Here is a 19,428-nt window from a genome sequence, read left to right as displayed (position 1 = left end):
CAGACAGACCATCATAGAATATACATATGATGCTCCATTCTGGAAGCATGTCAGTAAAACACCTTTTGATCAGTTGCTTATATCTTTCCCAAGCTTCGTAGAGGGACTCTCCTTCCTTCTGTCTGAAGGTTTGGATCTCCACTCTAAGCTTGCTCATCTTTTGAGGTGGAAAGAATTTGGCCAGGAAAGCACTGACCAGCTTATCCCAAGAGTTCAGGCTATCCTTAGGTTGTGAATCCAACCATGTTCTAGCTCTGTCTCTTACAGCAAAAGGGAAAAGCATAAGCCTGTAGACCTTGGGATCAACTCCATTGGTCTTGACAGTGTCACAGATTTGCAAGAATTCAGCTAAAAACTGATGAGGATCTTCCATTGGAAGTCCATGAAACTTGCAATTATGTTGCATTAGAGAAACTAATTGAGGCTTAAGCTCAAAGTTGTTTGCTCCAATTGCAGGAATTGAGATGCTTCTTCCATAGAAGTTGGAAGAGGGTGCAATAAAGTCACCAAGCATCTTCCTTGCATCTCCACCATTGTTATTAGGTTTGGCCATGTCTCCTTCTTTTTCGAAAATTTCTGTCAGGTCCTCTCCAGAGGGTTGTGCCTTGGCTTCCTTTAGCTTCCTCTTCAGAGTCCTTTCAGGTTCAGGATCAGCTTCAACAAGAATGTTCTTATCCTTGTTCCTGCTCATATGAAAAAGAAGAGAATAGAAAAAAAAGAGAGGAATCCTCTATGTCACATTATAGAGATTTCCTTGTGTGAGTAGAAGAATAGAAGAGTAGAATGAAGAAAAGAGAAGATGAAGAATTCGAACACAGAGAGGTAGAGAGGGTTCGAATTATGAATAGAAGAAGAGGGTTAGTAGATAAATAAATAAATAGAAGGAGATGAGAGAGGGAGAGAGAATTCGAATTTAATTTAAAATAAAAGGAAAATATTTTTTTATTTTAAAAATCAGTTATAATTCGAAAATTAAAAAGAGAAACAAAATAAAATTTGGAAACTAAATAAATTAATTAATTAAAAAGATTTTTGAAAAAGTGGTTAGTGATTTTCGAAAATCAGAGAGAGGAAAACAGTTAGATAGTTTTGAAAAAGATAAGAGTTTTAAAATCAAACAAAAATTCAAGTGGTTAATTGAAAAAGATTTTGAAAATCAATTTTGAAAAGATAAGAGGTTAGAAAAAGATTTTGAAATTGATTTTGAAAAAGATGTGATTGAACATCATTTTGAAAATGATTTGAAAAAGAAATTTAAAAAGATTTGATTTTGAAATTAAAGTTAATTACTTGACTAACAAGAAACTAAGAGATATGATTCTAAAATTTAAAGATTGAACCTTTCTTAATAGGCAAGTAACAAACTTTAAAATTTTTGAATCAATCACATTAATTGTTAGTAATGATTTTGAAATCAAGAAAAAGATTTTGAAAATCATTTTTAAAATTTTCAAAAATCATAAAAGAAAGATGAAAAAGATTTGATTTTTGAAAAAGTTTTGAAAAGATAGGATTTTTAAATTGAAAATTTGACTTGACTCATGAGAAACAACTAAATTTTGAAAAATTTTTGAAAATGTCAACTCAAATATTCGAAATTTGTGAGTGAAATAAGGGAAAGATATTTTTTATTTTTGAATTTTTAATGAAGAAAGAGAAAAACAACAAAAAGACTCAAAACATGAAAATTATGAATCAAACCACACAATGCATGCAAGAACACTTTGAATGTCAAGATGAACACCAAGAACACTTTGAATGTCAAGATGAACATCAAGAACTTATTTTTGAAAGTTTTTAAGAAAAGAAACACATGCAAGACACCAAACTTAGAAATTTTCAATCTTTAGACACTAACAAATTGAAAATGCATATGAAAAACAAGAAAGAACACAAAACATGAAAATGCAAAGATCAAACAAAGAAGATTATCAAGAACAACTTGAAGATCATGAAGAACATAATGCATGAAATTTTGAAAATTTTTAGGAAAATTAAAAAGATGCAATTGACACCAAACTTAAAAATTGACACTAAACTCAAACAAGAAACACAAAATATTTTTGGTTTTTATGATTTTATTAAATTTTTTTTTGTATATTTCGAAAATTATTTTGGGAAAAATGAAAAGGAAGAAAATTTTTTTTTGTACTTTTTCGAAAATAAGAAATAAAAAGCTTAAAAATAAAATAAATTTACCTAATCTAAGCAATAAGATGAACCGTCAGTTGTCCAAACTCGAACAATCCCCGGCAACGGCACCAAAAACTTTGTGCACGAAATTGTGATCTCAACTGCGCCAAAAACTTGGTACGCACGTTCATAATCTCAATTCTCTTTCACAACTCCCCACAACTAACCAGCAAGTGCACTGGGTCGTCCATGTAATAAACCTTACGTGAGTAAGGGTCGATCCCACGGAGATTGTCGGCTTGAATCAAGCTATGGTCATCCTTGTAAATCTCAGTCAGGCAGATTCAAATGGTTATGGGATTTTGATAATTAAAATATAAATAAAACATAAAGTAGGATAGAGATACTTATGTAATTCATTAGTGAGAATTTCAGATAAGCGTATGGAGATGCTTTGTTCTTTCTGAATCTCTGCTTTCCCACTGCCTCCATTTAATCATTCATACTCCTTTCGATGGCAAGTTGTATGTTGGGGGATCACCGTCGTCAATGGCTACCGTCCGTCCTCTCAGTGAAAATGGTCCAAATGCACTGTCACCGCACGGCTAATCATCTGTCGGTTCTCACTCATGTTGGAATAGGATCAATTGATCCTTTTGCGTCTGTCACTACGCCCAACACTCGCGAGTTTGAAGCTCGTCACAGTCATCCCATCCCAGATCCTACTCGGAATACCACAGACAAAGTTTAGACTTTCCGGATCTCAAGAATGCTGCCAATAATTCTAGCTTATACCACGAAGACTCCGATCTTTCGGAATGGAGGCTAAGAGATAAACACTCAAGCTATTGCATGTAGAACGAAAGCGGTTGTCAGGCACGCGTTCATAGGTGAGAATGGTGATGAGTGTCACATAATCATCACATTCATCATGTTCTTGGGTACGAATGAATATCTTAGAATAAGAATAAGCTTGAATTGAATAGAAAAACAATAGTACTTTGCATTAATTCATGAGGAACAGCAGAGCTCCACACCTTAATCTATAGGGTGTAGAAACTCCACCGTTGAAAATACATAAGTGATAATGGTGTAGGCACGGCCGTGAGGCCAGCCTCAAATGTCTAAGGACTAAACGTTCCAAAGATATAAATACAATAGTAAAAGGTCCTATTTATAATGAACTAGTTACTAGGGTTTACAGAGATAAGTAAATGATGCAAAAATCCACTTTCGGGGCCCACTTGGTGTGTGCTTGGGTTGAGCATTGAGCTTTACACGTGTAGAGATTTCTCTTGGAGTTAAACACCAGGTTGCAACCTGTTTGTGGCGTTTAACTCTGGTTTGTAACTTGTTTCTACCATTTAACTTCAGAATAGGGCAGGAAGTTGGCGTTTGAGCGCAAGTTTGCATCGTCAAAACTTAAGCAAAGTATGGACTATTACATATTGCTGGAAAGCTGTGGATGTCTACTTTCCAACGCAATTGAGAGCGCACCAATTGGGCTTCTGTAGCTCTAGAAAATATATTTTGAGTGCAGGGAGGTCAGAATCCAACAGCATCTGCAGTCCTTTTTCAGCCTTTGAATCAGATGTTTGCTGAGGTCCCTCAATTTCAGCCAGAAAATACCTGAAATCATAGAAAAACACATAAACTCATAGTAAAGTCCAGAAATGTGATTTTTATTTAAAAACTAATAAAAATATAATAAAAATTAATTAAAACATACTAAAAATATACTAAAAACAATGCCAAAAAGCGTATAAATTATCCGCTCATCAACATGCCAACAATATCAAGCTAAAGCCACAGTTGATCACCATTGTTCAGAACAACTGTCAGTTTGGGGGAGGAATTCAAGAGGATCCCAACCAACACTTGACAACCTTCTTAAGGATATGCGACACCGTAAAAACAAATGGAGTTCATCCAGACACCTATAGACTGCTTCTATTCCCTTTTTTCTTGTGGGATAAGGCATCTAAGTGGCTGGAGTCATTTCCCAAAGAGAGCCTAACCACCTGGGATGATATGGTGAATAAGTTTTTAACTAATTTCTACCCCCCTCAGAGGATCATCAAGTTAAGGACGGAGGTCCAAGCCTTTAGGCAGCTGGATGGAAAAACTTTATATGAGGCTTGGGAAAGGTACAAAGAGCTGACAAGGAGATCCCCCCTGATATGTTTAATGAATGGGTGGAGCTGCATATCTTCTATAAAGGCTTGTCTCAAGAGGCAAGGAAGGCCTTAGATCATTCTTTAGGAGGTTCTCTCAATACCAAAAACACTATTGAAGAGGCCATAGACATCATAAAAACTGTGGCCAATAATGAGTATTTCTATGCATCAGATAGGAACCCCATGAGGGGAGTGATGGAGCTAAACCAAATGGATACCCTGCTAGCTCAAAACAAAGTGATCACAACCCAAATGGCTGCTCTCACCAAGAAAATGGAGAAAACTCAGGTCTCAACAATCAACATTCAAGCACCAGCTCAGGAAGGAACTGGCCCAGAAAAGGAATATGATTAGAAACAGGCCAACTATATGGGTAACCAATCCAAATAGCCTTATGACTCCCATGCTAAAACCAACAATCCAGGCTAGAAGAATCACCCAAACTTTGGGTGGAGAAACCAACAAAATCAAACCCAAGATCACAAGCCATACAACTCTAACCAATACAACAACCCTAACCACCAATCAAACAATTATAGATCTTACCATAACTTACATAATGCCCCCCTTCCAACCCAATTAACAATCACACAGCAACCATCTTCAAAACTGAACCAATCACAATACGCCATCTTCAACCTCACAACCATGTGATGACAGTGACAGATTTGCAAGGTTAGAGGCCATACTTGGAAAGATGGCAGAAGACACAGCAGTAACAAAAGCACAAACCGACAGGAAGTTGGAGGCTTACCAAGAAGAAGTCAGATCCAATTTAAACAACCAAGGAGCATCAATCACAAAATTGGAAGAACAACTTGGATATCTATCCAAGCAATTACCCATGTCTACAAATGCATTTTCCAATGATACGATGACCAATCCAAGGGGGGAATGTAAAGCCATCACGTTAAGAAGTGGAAAGGTGGTGAAGGAGGCATCTTCAAGCCACAAATTACAAGAAGAAGAGGCTAACAAGAACCCAGAAATTAAAGAGGAAAAAGAGATACATACACCTACCCCACCAAAGGAGACTTTGAAGCCATATGTACCAAAAGCTCTCTACCAATAAAGGCTAAGAAAAGATGGGAAGGACAGCCAATTCTCCAGGTTTTGGAAATCTTCAAAAGGCTCCAAATCAATATATCATTTGCAGAAGCATTTGAACAGATGTCACTCTATGCCAAGTTCCTAAAAAAGCTCATGACCAAGAAAAGGGATTAGAGAGAAAAGGAAACTGTAGTGCTAACAGAAGAGTGCAGTGCTATCATACAAAGGAAGCTCCCTCAAAAGCTAAAGGACCCTGGAAGTTTCCAAATCCCATGTGTCATAGGTGACATCAACATCAACAAGGCACTTTGTAACCTGGGAGCAAGCATCAACCTAAGGTCTTTATCTATGATGAAGAGAATGATGATTGAGGAAGCCAAGCTAACAAGAATGGCACTCCAACTGGCTGATAGAACATTCAAATTTTCCTAGAGTGGTGGAGGACTTATTAGTCAAGGTGGGAGAATTCATCTTCCCAGCAGATTTTGTGGTTTTTGACATGGAAGAAGAAGCTAGTACATCCATCATACTAGGAAGACCATTCCTAGCAATAGCAGGAGCTATTATTGATGTACAAAAAGGGGAATTAGTCCTCAGACTTCATGAGGAAAGGATGGTATTTAATAAGTTCAAGGCCATGAGTTATCCAAAAAAAAACTCTTAGAGAGTGCATGATAGTGGACGCAATTGAGTCATTGGTGCAAGGAACCTTAGAAGAAGACACACTTGAAGAAGTGATGGAAGAGAGTCAACAAGCATGCAGTGCAACTCTACAAGAAAACACAGACATTCCAATCATGTTGGATACAAAGGAAGAGAAGAATGAAGCACCCAAGCTGGAATTAAAGACACTACCTCCCAGCCTGAAGTATGCCTACCTGGGGAGCAATGATACTTATCCAGTAATCATTACCTCAACCTTGAGTGAGGATCAGAAGAAAGAACTACTTGAGGTGCTGAAAAAACATAAGGATGCAATTTGGTGGACCTTAGCTGACTTGAAAGGGATAAGCCCCTCAATGTGTATGCACAAGATCCTCCTTGAGGAGGATGCCAAGCCTACAATCCAGCCACAAAGGAGACTGAATCCCTCAATGCAAGAAATTATGCAGAAGGAAGTACTGAAGCTATGGCAAGCAGGAGTGATCTGCCCCATTTCTTATAGTTCATGGGTAAGCCCTGTTCAGGTGGTGCCTAAGAAGAGAGGCATTACAGTGGTGCCAAATGAAAAGAATGAGTTGATTCCTACCAGGACAGTTACAGGATGTCGCATGTCCATTGACTATAGAAAGCTCAATGAGGCTACAAGAGAGGACCACTTCCCACTCCCTTTCATCGATCAGATGCTAGAGAGACTTTCGGGGCATGAGTATTATTGCTTCCTGGATGGATATTCTGGCTACAACCATACTGTAGTAGATCCTAAGGACCAGGAGAAAACTTCTTTTACTTGCTCATATGAGGTGTTTGCTTATAGACGCATGCCCTTTGGATTGTGCAATGCACCAGCCACGTTCCAAAGATGCATGTTGTCCATTTTTTCTGACATGATTGAGAAGTTCATAGAAGTCTTCATGGATGATTTTTCTGTATTTGGTGATTCATTCCCTAACTGCTTACACCATCTTGCCTTAGTGTTTAAGAGATACCAAGAGACTAACCTGGTTTTAATGGGAAAAATGCTATTTTATGGTGACTGAAGGGATAATCCTTGGCCACAAAATCTCTAACAAAGGCATAGAGGTGGATAGAGCTAAGGTGGAAGTAATTGAAAAGTTACCCCCACCTTGCAATGTGAAAGCAGTTAGGAGCTTCCTAGGACATTCAGGCTTCTATAGAAGGTTCATAAAAGACTCTTCAAAAATTGCCAAACCTTTAAGCAACCTTCTTGTCTGTAATGTATCTTTTATTTTTGATGATGAATGCATGAAGGCCTTTGAAGACCTTAAGAGTAAGCTGTCCTCTGCACCTATCATAGCACCACCCAATTGAGATTTACCTTTTGAATTGATGTGTGATGCATCAGATTTTGCAATAGGTGCTATGTTAGGGCAAAAAAAAGACAAAATGGTTCATGTGATATATTATGCTAGTAAAGTCCTCAATGAAGCACAGAAGAATTACACAACCACTGAAAAAGAGTTACTTGCTATTGTATTTGCTTTTGATAAATTCAGATCCTATCTAATTGGCTCTAAAGTAACTGTGTTTACTAACCATGCAGCATTGAAATACTTGCTGAATAAGAAAGACTCCAAGCCAAGGCTACTAAGGTGGATCTTACTGCTCCAAGAGTTTAACATAGAGATCAAAGACAGAAGTGGAGTAGAGAACAAGGTAGCAGACCATCTCTTAAGAATCTCATATGAGGAGAATGAAGCTTACAATCCCTGTGTCAATGAATACTTCCCAGATGAGCAATTGATGATGATCAAAGAAGCACTATGGTTTGCAGACATGGTCAACTTTAAGGCCATTGGAGAACTACCCCCTAAGACCAACAAGCACTTGAGAAGGAAGCTCATCAATGATGCCAAGTAATTTATCTGGGATGAGCCGTACCTCTTTAAGAGATGCTCTGATGGCATGCTAAGAAGGTGCATATCACATGAAGAAGGCTAGAAAGTCCTGTGGCACTGTCATGGATCTGCTTATGGAGGATACTTTGGGGGAGAAAGGACTGTTGCAAAGGTACTACAATGTGGATTCTACTGCCCTACCATATTCAAAGATGCAAGAGAATTGGTGAAGAACTGCAATGAGTGCCAAAGAGTTGGAAACTTACCCAAAAAGAATAAAATGCCACAAAAGTACATTATGGAGTTAAAGTTGTTTGATGTGTGGGGAATTGACTTCATAGGACCTTTCCCACCCTCATACTCAAATAACTATATACTAGTGGCAGTGGACTATGTGTCCAAATGGGTAGAAACCATTGCAACATCAACAACAACAAAGTGGTGATTAACTTCTTGAGAAAAAATATATTCAGTAGATTTGGAGTGCCAAGAGCTTTTATAAGTGATTGAGGAGGTCACTGTTGCAACAAACCACTGGAAAACCTCCTCCTCAGATATGGTGTCAAGCATAAGGTGGCTACACCTTACCACCCACAAACTAATGGACAAGCAGAAGCTTCAAATAGAGAGCTCAAGAGGATTCTTGAGAAGACTGTTGGGGAATCAAGAAAAGACTGGTCAAAGAAGTTAGATGATGCTCCATGGGCCTATAGGACAGCTTTCAAGATACCTATTGGTATGTCTCCATATCAATTGGTGTATGGAAAAGCTTGTCACTTGCCTGTAGAACTGGAGCATAGAGCATTCTGGGCCCTTCAAGTGCTAAACTTTGAAAATGATGCTGTTGTAAAAAGAAGGATGCTACAGTTGAATGAGCTGGAAGAATTCAGGAATCAAGCCTATGAAAGTGCAAAAATCTACAAGAAAATCACAAAGAAATGGCATTATCAAAGGCTAGCACCGAGAAACTTTGCTGAAGGACAAAGAGTCCTCTTGTACAACTGTAAACTCAAGTTCTTCCCAGAAAAGCTAAAATCAAGATGGTCAGGGCCATTCACTATCATAAAGGTGTCATCCTATGGTCATGTTGAGATCATGGATAAAAAAACATGCAGAACATTCATTGTTAATGGTCAAAGACTCAAGCATTATCTGGGGGAATCAATGGAGGAGCACAGGGTGAACTACAATCTCAATTAAGTAGAGGAAGATGATGAGCGGATAATTTATACACTTTTTGGCATTGTTTTTAGTATGTTTTTAGTAGGATCTAGTTACTTTTAGGGATGTTTTTATTAGTTTTTATGCTAAATTCACATTTATCAACTTCACTATGAGTTTGTGTGTTTTTCTTTGATTTCAGGTAAATTCTGGCTGAAATCGAGGGACCTGAGCAAAACTCTGATAAAAGGCTGACAAAAGGATTGCTGATGCTGTTGGATTCTGACCTCCCTGCACTCGAAATGAATTTTCTGGAGCTACAGAACTCCAAATGGCGCGCTCTTAGCGGTGTTGGAAAGTAGACATCCAGGGCTTTTCAGCAATATATAATAGTCCATACTTTGTTCGAGATTTGACGACGCAAACTGGCGCTCAACGCCAGTTCTACGCTGCATTCTGGAGTTAAACGCCAGAAACACGTCACGAACCAGAGTTGAACGCCAAAAACATGTTACAACTTGGCGTTCAACTCCAAAGGGAGCCTTTGCACGTGAAAAGCTAAAGCTCAGCCCAAGCACACACCAAAGTGGGCCCCGGAAGTGGATTTCTGCATCAATTACTTCAGTAACCCTAGTAACTAGTTTAGTATAAATAGAACTTTTTACTATTGTATTTTTATCTTCGGATCATCTTTGGTCAAGTTTTATTCAATTATTCATCTTAGGAGACTATTGATCATGTTTAGGGGGGCTGGCCTCTCGGCCATGCCTGAACCTTGTTCTTATGTATTTTCAACGGTAGAGTTTCTACACTCCATAGATTAAGGTGTGGAGCTCTGCTGTTACTCGAGTATTAATGCAACTACTATTGTTTTCTATTCAATTCAACTTATTCCCATTCTAAGATATTCGTTGCACTTCAACATGATGAATGTGATGATCCGTGACACTCATTATCATTCTCACCTATGAACGCGTGACTGACAACCACTTCCGTTCTACCTTAGACCGGGCGCATATCTCTTGGATTCTTGACCCACGACGCATGGTTGCCTCGCTTGACAACCAAGCCTTCCATTCCGTGAGATCAGAGTCTTCGTGGTATAAGCTAGAATTGATGGCGGCATTCATGAGAATCCGGAAAGTCTAAACCTTGTCTGTGGTATTTCGAGTAGGATTCGAGGATTGAATGACTGTGACGAGCTTCAAACTCGTGAGTACTGGGCGTGATGACAAACGCAAAAGGATAAAAGATCCTATTTCGGTATGATCGAGAACCGACAGATGATTAGCCGTGCTGTGACAGAGCATTTTGGACCATTTTCACTGAGAGGACGGGATGTAGCCATTGACAACAGTGATGCCCAACATACAGCTTGCCATGGAAAGGAGTAAGAAGGATTGAAGGAAGGCAGTAGGAAAGCAGAGATCCAACAGGGACAAAGCATCTCCATACACTTATCTGAAATTCTCACTAATGATTTACATAAGTATTTCTATCTTTATTTTCTGTTTATTTATTATTATTATTCGAAAACTCCATAACCATTTATCATCCGCCTAACTGAGATTTACAAGATGACCATAGCTTGCTTCATACCAACAATCTCCGTGGGATCGACCCTTACTCACGTAAGGTATTACTTGGACGACCCAGTGCACTTGCTGGTCAGCTACACGAAGTTGTGACAAATTATGAATTAAGGTTAAAGAACCAAGTTTTTGGAGCTATTTCCGGGGAAACAATTTCGAACAACAATTTAAGTATGCATCACAATTTCGCATACCAAGTTTTTGGCGCCGTTGCCGGGGATTGTTCGAGTTTGGACAACTGACGGTTCATCTTGTTGCTCAGATTAGGTAATTTTCTTTTTATTTTATTTTCAAAAATTCTTTAAAAATCTTTAAAAAAAATTTTCCTATATGTTTTCGAAAAAAAAATATACAAAAATCCAAAAAAATAATAAAATCATAAAAATCAAAAATATTTTATGTTGTTTGTTTGAGTCTTGAGTCAATTTTTAAGTTAGGTGTCAACTGCATTTTTCTAAAAAATTTCTTGCATTTTTCGAAAATTCATGCATGTGTTCTTGATGATCTTCAAGTTGTTCTTGGACAATCTTCTTGTTTGATCTTCATATTTTCTTGTTTTGTGTCTTTTCTTGTTTTCATATGCATTTTCAATTTGTTAGTGTCTGAAATTTGCAAATTTCTAAGTTTGGTGTCTTGCATGTTTTTTTTTTTTTTGCATCAAAAATTTTTCAAAAATATGTTCTTGACGTTCATCATGATCTTCAAAGTGTTCTTAGTGTTCATCTTGACATTCATAGTGTTCTTGCATATTTTTCTTGTTTTGATTCATAATTTTCATGTTGTGAGTCATTTTTATGTTTTTCTCTCTCATCATTAAAAATTCAAAAAAATCAAAAATATATATTTTCCTTGTTTTTCTCTCAAAATTTCAAAATTTTGGGTTGACTTAGTCAAAAATTTTAAAAATAAGTTGTTTCTTGTTAGTCAAGTCAAAATTTCAATTTTAAAAATCTTATCTTTTTCAAAACCTTTTAAAAAATCAAATCTTTTTCATTTTTTTATGATTTTCGAAAATTTAAAAATATTTTTCAAAATCTTTTTCTTAATTTTATCTTTATTTTCGAAAGTTATGCTAACAAGTAATATGATTGATTTAAAAATTTGAAGTTGTTACTTTCTTGTTAAGAAAGGTTCAATCTTTAAATTCTAGAATCTTATCTTTTAGTTTCTTGTTAGTCAAGTAATCAATTTTAATTTTAAAAATTATATCTTTTTAATTATATCTTTTTATCATATCTTTTATATCATATCTTTTTCAAAATTTTATCTTTTTCAAAAATTTGATTTCAAAAATATCTTTTCTAACTTCTTATCTTCTTATCTTTTCAAAATTGATTTTCAAATCTTTTTCAATCAACTAACTAACTTTTTATTTGTTTCTTATCTTTTTCAAAACCACCTAACTAACTCTCTCTCTCTCTCTCTCTTTAATTTTCGAAAATCCCTTCCCTCTTTTTCAAAATTCAATTTTAATTAACTAATTGTTTTAAATTTTTTTTAATTTTTATTTTCGAATTTTAACTTTAAATTTTAATTTTATTTTACTAAATTTTCGAAAACTTCTCTCTCTCATCCTATTCTATTTATTTATTTATTCATTCACTAACACATCTCCTCATCTCAAATCACTGCTCCTATCCTCACCCTTGTGTTTGGATTATCCACTCTTCTTCACCCTTATTCCCTTTCTTCTTCTACTAACAATAAGGAACCTCTTTACTGTGACATAGAGGGTTCCTCTTCTTTTCTTGTTCTCTTCTCTTTCTTATGAGCAGGAGCAAGGAAAAAGGCATTCTTGTTGAAGCTGATCCAGAACCTGAAAGGACTCTGAAGAGGAAACTAAGAGAAGCTAAATTACAACAACCCAGAGACAACCTTATTGAAAATTTCGAACAAGAAAAGGAGATGGCAGCCGAACCTAACAACAATAATGCAAGGAGGATGCTTGGTGATTATACTACACCTACTTCCAAGTTTGATGGAAGAAGCATCTCAATCCCTACCATTGGAGCAAACAATTTTGAGCTGAAACCTCAATTAATTGCTCTAATGCAACAGAACTGCAAATTCCATGGACTTCCATCAGAAGATCCCTATCAGTTTTTAACTGAGTTCTTGCAGACCTGTGAGACTGTTAAGACTAATGGAGTAGATCCTGAAGTCTACAGGCTCATGCTTTTCCCTTTTGCTATAAGAGACAGAGCTAGAACATGGTTGGACTCACAACCTAAGGATAGCCTGGACTCCTGGGATAAGGTGGTCACGGCCTTCTTGGCTAAGTTCTTTCCTCCTCAAAAGCTGAGCAAGCTTAGAATGGATGTTTAGACATTCAAGCAAAAAGATGGTGAATCCCTCTATGAAGCTTGGGAAAGATACAAGCAGATGACCCAAAGGTGTCCTCCTGACATACTATCAGAATGGACCATTCTGGATATATTCTATTATGGTCTGTCTGAGTTCTCCAAGATGTCACTGGACCATTCTGCAGGTGGATCCATTCACCTAAAGAAAACGTCTACAGAAGCTCAAGAACTTATTGACATGGTTGTAAATAATCAATTCATGTATACTTCTGAGAGGAATGCCGTGAATAATGGGACGCCTCAGAAGAAGGGATTTCTTGAAATTGATGCTCTGAATGCCATATTGGCTCAGAACAAAGTGTTGACTCAGCAAGTCAACATGATTTCCCAAAGTCTGAATGGATGGCAAAATGCATCCAACAGTACTAAAGAGGCATCTTCTGAAGAAGAAGCTTATGATCCTGATAACCCTGCAATAGCAAAGGTAAATTACATGGGTGAACCTTATGGAAACACCTATAATTCATCATGGAGAAATCATCCAAATTTCTCATGGAAGGATCAACAAAAGCCTCAACAAGGCTTTAACAATGGTTAAAGAAATAGGCTCAGCAATAGCAAGCCTTTTCCATCATCTTCTCAGCAACAGACAGAGAATTATGAGCAAAATACCTCTAATTTAGCAAACTTAGTCTCTAATCTGTCTAAGGCCACTTTAAGTTTCATGAGTGAAACAAGGTCCTCCATAAGAAATTTGGAAGCACAAGTGGGCCAGCTGAGTAAGAAAATCACTGAAACCCCTCCTAGTACTCTCCCAAGTAATACTGAAGAGAATCCAAAAAGAGAGTGCAAGGCCATTGATATAATCAACATGGCCAAACCTAGAGAGGAAAGAGAGGACGTGAATCCCAATGAGGATGACCTCATGGGACGTCCCTCAAGCAAGAAGGAGTTCCCAATTGAGGACCCAAAGGAATCTGAGGCTCACATAGAGACCATAGAGATTCCATTAGATCTCCTTCTGCCATTCATGAGCTCTGAAGAATATTCTTCCTCTGAAGAGGATGAAGATGTAACTGAAGAGCAAGTTGCCCAATATCTAGGAGCCATCATGAAGCTGAATGCCAAATTGTTTGGTAATGAGACTTGGGAAGATGAACCTCTCTTGCTCATTAGTGAACTAAATACAAGGGTTCATCAAACTTTACCTCAAAAGAAACAAGATCCGGGTAAATTCTTAATACCCTATACCATAGGCCCCATGACCTTTGAGAAGGCTCTGTGTGACCTGGGGTCAGGGATAAATCTTATGCCACTCTCTGTAATGGAGAAGCTGGGGATCTTTGAGGTACAAGCTGCCACATTCTCATTGTAATTGGCAGATAATTCAGTAAGACAAGCTTATGGAATGGTAGAGGACGTGTTAGTGAAGGTTAAAGGCCTTTACATCCCTACTGATTTCATAATCTTAGACACTGGGAAGAAGGAGGATGAATGCATCATCCTTGGAAGACCTTTCCTAGCCACACCAGGAGCTGTGATAGATGTTACCAGAGGAGAATCAGTCCGTCAATTGAATGGGGACTACCTTGTGTTTAAGGCCCAAGGTTATCCTTCTGTAACAATGGAGAGGAAGCATGAAAAGCTTCTCTCAGTACAGTGTCAAATAAAGCCCCCATAATCAAACTCTAAGTTTGGTGTTGGGAGGCCTCAGCCAAACTCTAAGTTTGGTGTTAGGGATATACAAAATTGACCTGAGCACCTGTGTGGCTCCATGAAAGCCCACTGTCAAGCTATTGACATCAAAGAAGCGCTTGTTAGGAGGCAACCCAATTTTTACTTATCTAATTTTATTTTTATTTTATTGTTCTTTTATGTTTTATTAGGTTCATGATCATGTGGAGTCACGAAAAAAATACTAAAATTAAAAACAGAATCAAAAACAGCAGAAGAAAAATCACACCCTGGAGGAAGGACTTACTGGTGTTTAAACGCCAATAAGGAGCATCTGGCTGGCGTTCAACGCCAGAACAGAGCATGGATCTGGCGTTGAACGCCAGAAACAAGCAACATCCAGGCGTTCAAATGCCAGAAACATGCTGCAGATGGGCGTTGAACGCCCAGAATAAGCATCACTTCGTCGTTTAAACGCCAGAATTGTATGCAAAGGCATTTTACATGCCTAATTGGTGTAGGGATGTAAATCCTTGACACCTCAGGATCTGTGGACCCCACAGGATCCCCACTTACCTCCACTCATATTCTCCCCTCTTCTTAACATTCATCATCTCCTTCCAATAAACACTCTTCCCTATTACCCCTTCACCACTCACCTCCATCCATCCTTCCCACCCAAACCCACCCTACATGGCCAAAACACAAACATCTCTCCCTCTCCTCCATATCTTCTTCTCCTTCTTCTATTCTTTCTTCTTTTGCTCGAGGACGAGCAACATTCTAAGTTTGGTGTGGTAAAAGCATAGCTTTTTTTGCTTTTCCATAACCATTGATGGCACCTAAGGCCAGAGAAATCTCAAAAAAAAAAGAGAGAAAAAGAAGAGAAAAGGGAAGACAAAAGCTTCCACCTCCGAGTAATAGGAGATGGAGAGATTCATCTCAAATGTCTATAGCTCAGTGGTAGAACATTTGACTGCAAATCAAGAGATCCCTGAGATACTTTAGGGGATACATTTTCCTCCACATAATTATTGGGAGCAATTGAGGATAGGAATACCAAAATCACTAGGGATCAAGCCACAAAGGCAAGGAAGAGACATAGAGGAGCTCAAGGATACCATTGCCCCTTCAAAAAGAAGGTGCCACCATCACTAAGGTGGACTCATTCCTTGTTCTTAAATTTTCTATTTTTTTCGATTTTATGCTAAAAGTTTATTTATGTTTTGTGTCTCTACTTCATGATCATTAGTATTTAGTAACTATGTCTTAAGGCTATGAATAATTCCGTGAATCCTTCACCTCTCTTAAATAAAAAATGTTTTAATTCAAAAGAACAAGAAGTACATGAGTTTCGAATTTATCCTTGAATTTAGTTTAATTATATTGATGTGGTGACAATACTTTTTGTTTTCTGAATGAATGCTTGAACAGTGCATATTTTTGATCTTGTTGTTTATGAATGTTAAAATTGTTGGCTCTTGAAAGAATGATGAATAAAGAAAAATGTTATTGACAATCTGAAAAATCATAAATTTGATTCTTGAAGCAAGAAAAAGCAGTGAAAAAGCAAAAGCTTGAAAAAAAAAGGGCGAAAAAAAATAATAGAAAGAAAAGCAAGCAGAAAAAGCCAATAGCCCTTAAAACCAAAAGGCAAGGGTAATAAAAAAGGATCCAAGGCTTTGAGCATCAGTGGATAGGAGGGCCTAAAGGAATAAAATCCTGGCCTAAGCGGCTAAACCAAGCTGTCCCTAACCATGTGCTTGTGGCGTGAATGTGTCAAGTAAAAAGCTTGAGACTGAGTGGTTAAAGTCATGATCCAAAGCAAAAAGAGTGTGCTTAAGAACCCTGGATACCTCTAATTAGGGACTCTAGCAAACTGAGTCACAATCTGAAAAGGTTCACCCAACTATGTGTCTGTGGCATGTATGTATCTGGTGGTAATACTGGAAAACAGAGTGCTTTGGGCCACGGCCAAGACTCAAAAGTAACTGTGTTCAAGAATCAACATACTTAACTAAGAGAATCAATAACACTATCTGAAATTTTAAGTTCCTATAGATGCCAATCATTCTAAACTTCAAAGGATAAAGTGAGATGCCAAAACTGTTCAGAGGCAAAAAGCTACAAGTCCCGCTCATCTAATTAGAATTAATATTCATTGATAGTTTGGAATTTATAGTATATTCTCTTCTTTTTATCCTATTTGATTTTCAGTTACTTGGGGACAAGCAACAATTTAAGTTTGGTGTTGTGATGAGCGGATAATTTATACGCTTTTTGGCATTGTTTTTAGTATGTTTTTAGTAGGATTTAGTTACTTTTAGGGATGTTTTTATTAGTTTTCATGCTAAATTCACCTTTCTGGACTTCACTATGAGTTTTTGTGTTTTTCTTTGATTTCAGGTAAATTATGGCTGAAATTGAGGGACCTGAGCAAAACTCTGATAAAAGGCTGACAAAGGACTGCTGATGCTGTTGGATTCTGACCTCCCTGCACTCGAAAAGGATTTTCTAGAGCTACAGAACTCCGAATGGCGCATTCCCAATGGCGTTGGAAAGTAGACATCCAGGGCTTTCCAGCAATATATAATAGTCCATACTTTGTTCGAGATTTGATGACACAAACTGGCGCTCAACGCCAGTTCTACGCTGCATTCTGGAGTTAAACGCCAGAAACATGTCACGAACCAGAGTTGAACACCAAAAACACGTTACAACTTGGCGTTCAACTCCAAAAGGAGCCTATGCACGTGGAAAGCTAAAGCTCATCCCAAGCACACACCAAAGTGGGCCCCGGAAGTGGATTTCTGCATCAATTACTTCTGTAACCCTAGTAACTACTTTAGTATAAATAGAACTTTTTACTATTGTATTTTTATCTTCGGATCATCTTTGGTCTCAGTTTTATTCAATTATTCATCTTAGGAGACTATTGATCACGTTTAGGGCGGCTGGCCTCTCGGCCATGCCTGAACCTTGTTCTTATGTATTTTCAACGGTAGAGTTTCTACACTCCATAGATTAAGGTGTGGAGCTCTGCTGTTCCTCGAGTATTAATGAAACTACTATTGTTTTCTATTCAATTCAACTTATTCCCATTCTAAGATATTCGTTGCACTTCAACATGATGAATGTGATGATCCGTGACACTCATTATCATTCTCACCTATGAACGCGTGACTGACAACCACTTCCGTTCTACCTTAGACCGGGCGCATATCTCTTGGATTCTTGACCCACGATGCATGGTCGCCTCGCCTGACAACCGAGCCTTCCATTCCATGAGATCAGAGTCTTCGTGGTATAAGCTAGAATTGATGGCGGCATTCATGAGAATCCGGAAAGTCTAAACCTTGTATATGGTATTCCGAGTAGGATTCGAGGATTGAATGACTGTGACGAGCTTCAAACTCGCGAGTACTGGGTGTGATGACAAACGCAAAAGGATAGAAGATCCTATTCCGGTATGATCGAGAACCGACAGATGATTAGCCGTGCTGTGACAGAGCATTTTGGACCATTTTCACTGAGAGGACGGGATGTAGCCATTGACAACGGTGATGCCCAACATACAGCTTGCCATGGAAAGGAGTAAGAAGGATTGAAGGAAGGCAGTAGGAAAGCAGAGATCCAACAGGGACAAAGCATCTCCATACACTTATCTGAAATTCTCACCAATGATTTACATAAGTATTTCTATCTTTATTTTCTGTTTATTCATTCTTATTATTCGAAAACTCCATAACCATTTATCATCCGCCTAACTGAGATTTACAAGATGACCATAGCTTGCTTCATACCAACAATCTCCGTGGGATCGACCCTTACTCACGTAAGGTATTACTTGGACAACCCAGTGCACTTGCTGGTCAGCTACACGAAGTTGTGACAAATTATGAATTAAGGTTAAAGCACCAAGTTTTTGGAGCTATTACTGGGGAATCAATTTCGAACAACAATTTAAGTATGGATCACAATTTCGCGTACCAGAAGACCATCAAGTTAGTGACATAAAAGAAGCGTTAGTTGGGAGGCACCCCAACATTCATATCCTTTCAGTTTACTGCTTTCTAGATCTTTTTTATGTTTACTACTTTAGTTTATTGCTTTCTAGCTTCTAGTGTTAATTACTTAGTTTGATAGCTTTATATTTTTTAGCTTTAGAGTATTCTTAGTTTTTCTAGAAGTTAAACTGTGAATATTTCATTATGTGGTGTTCTTGATTGGTTTGAGAAACTTGCTAAAGAACTAAGTTTGGTGTGCCCACCATTCCACTTAATCTTTGAACTTACATGACAACATTTTAAATGATCTTATGAGTAAGCCAAAAATTAAGTTTGGTGTGGCCACCAACATAAGAAATTTTTTTTGAATTGTGTATTCAAAGAAAGTGAGTCCAATGAATTGGTATCTCAACGCACCCAGTAACATGGTGAGATAAATGAAAAGGGACTTAATTACATACACATAGAGTGAAAGTGGAATGGTTTGAAGAATTAAATACCTTCCACTCATGATGTATATAATAAATTCTAATCATGAGCACCAGTTACCAGATGCAATGAACTTAAGTTTGGTGTCCAAAAAATACACAAAATAAATACCAATTAATTGGAAAGAAGTGAAACAACTCCTTGATCAATAATGTGAACATTTGCAATTGCAATTTTAGGAAGTAAGTGGGGCCCATAATGCATTGATATCTCATCAAGTCACAGGAGTCAAAGTGTGAAGTACACTTTGGAACTCGCAATTTGAAGAAAAAGCTGGACCATTTTTAAGAGTGGTGCTTCTCTCATGTTGGACGCCGAACCCC

At 37.7% G+C, this 19,428-nt stretch overlaps 1 protein-coding gene, 1 non-coding gene and 1 pseudogene across 2 annotated transcripts; 2 read left to right on the top strand and 1 right to left on the bottom strand.

Annotated features, from left to right (window-relative positions):
* Positions 1-6,031: 6,031 nt before the first annotated feature.
* LOC148547931 (uncharacterized) lies at positions 6,032-7,901 on the top strand. Its single transcript, XM_088495564.1, has 2 exons — positions 6,032-6,839; positions 7,387-7,901. The coding sequence occupies exons 1-2, from the start codon at positions 6,032-6,034 to the stop codon at positions 7,899-7,901; spliced, it is 1,323 nt and encodes a 440-aa protein (XP_088351690.1).
* Positions 7,902-7,968: 67 nt separating this feature from the next.
* On the top strand, positions 7,969-14,688 carry LOC148547929 (uncharacterized; annotated as a pseudogene).
* Positions 12,937-13,040, bottom strand: LOC148547930 (small nucleolar RNA R71). The gene has a single exon (XR_015897120.1). It is a non-coding gene; the product is annotated as a small nucleolar RNA R71 (small nucleolar RNA).
* Positions 14,689-19,428: the final 4,740 nt, after the last annotated feature.

Source organism: Arachis ipaensis, chromosome B8 (assembly GCF_059453495.1).
Source record: "Arachis ipaensis isolate K30076 ecotype BB chromosome B8, ASM5945349v1, whole genome shotgun sequence".
NCBI lineage: Eukaryota > Viridiplantae > Streptophyta > Magnoliopsida > Fabales > Fabaceae > Arachis > Arachis ipaensis.
Note: the sequence above shows the minus strand (reverse complement) of the source record. Positions and strands in the feature narration are given on the sequence as shown.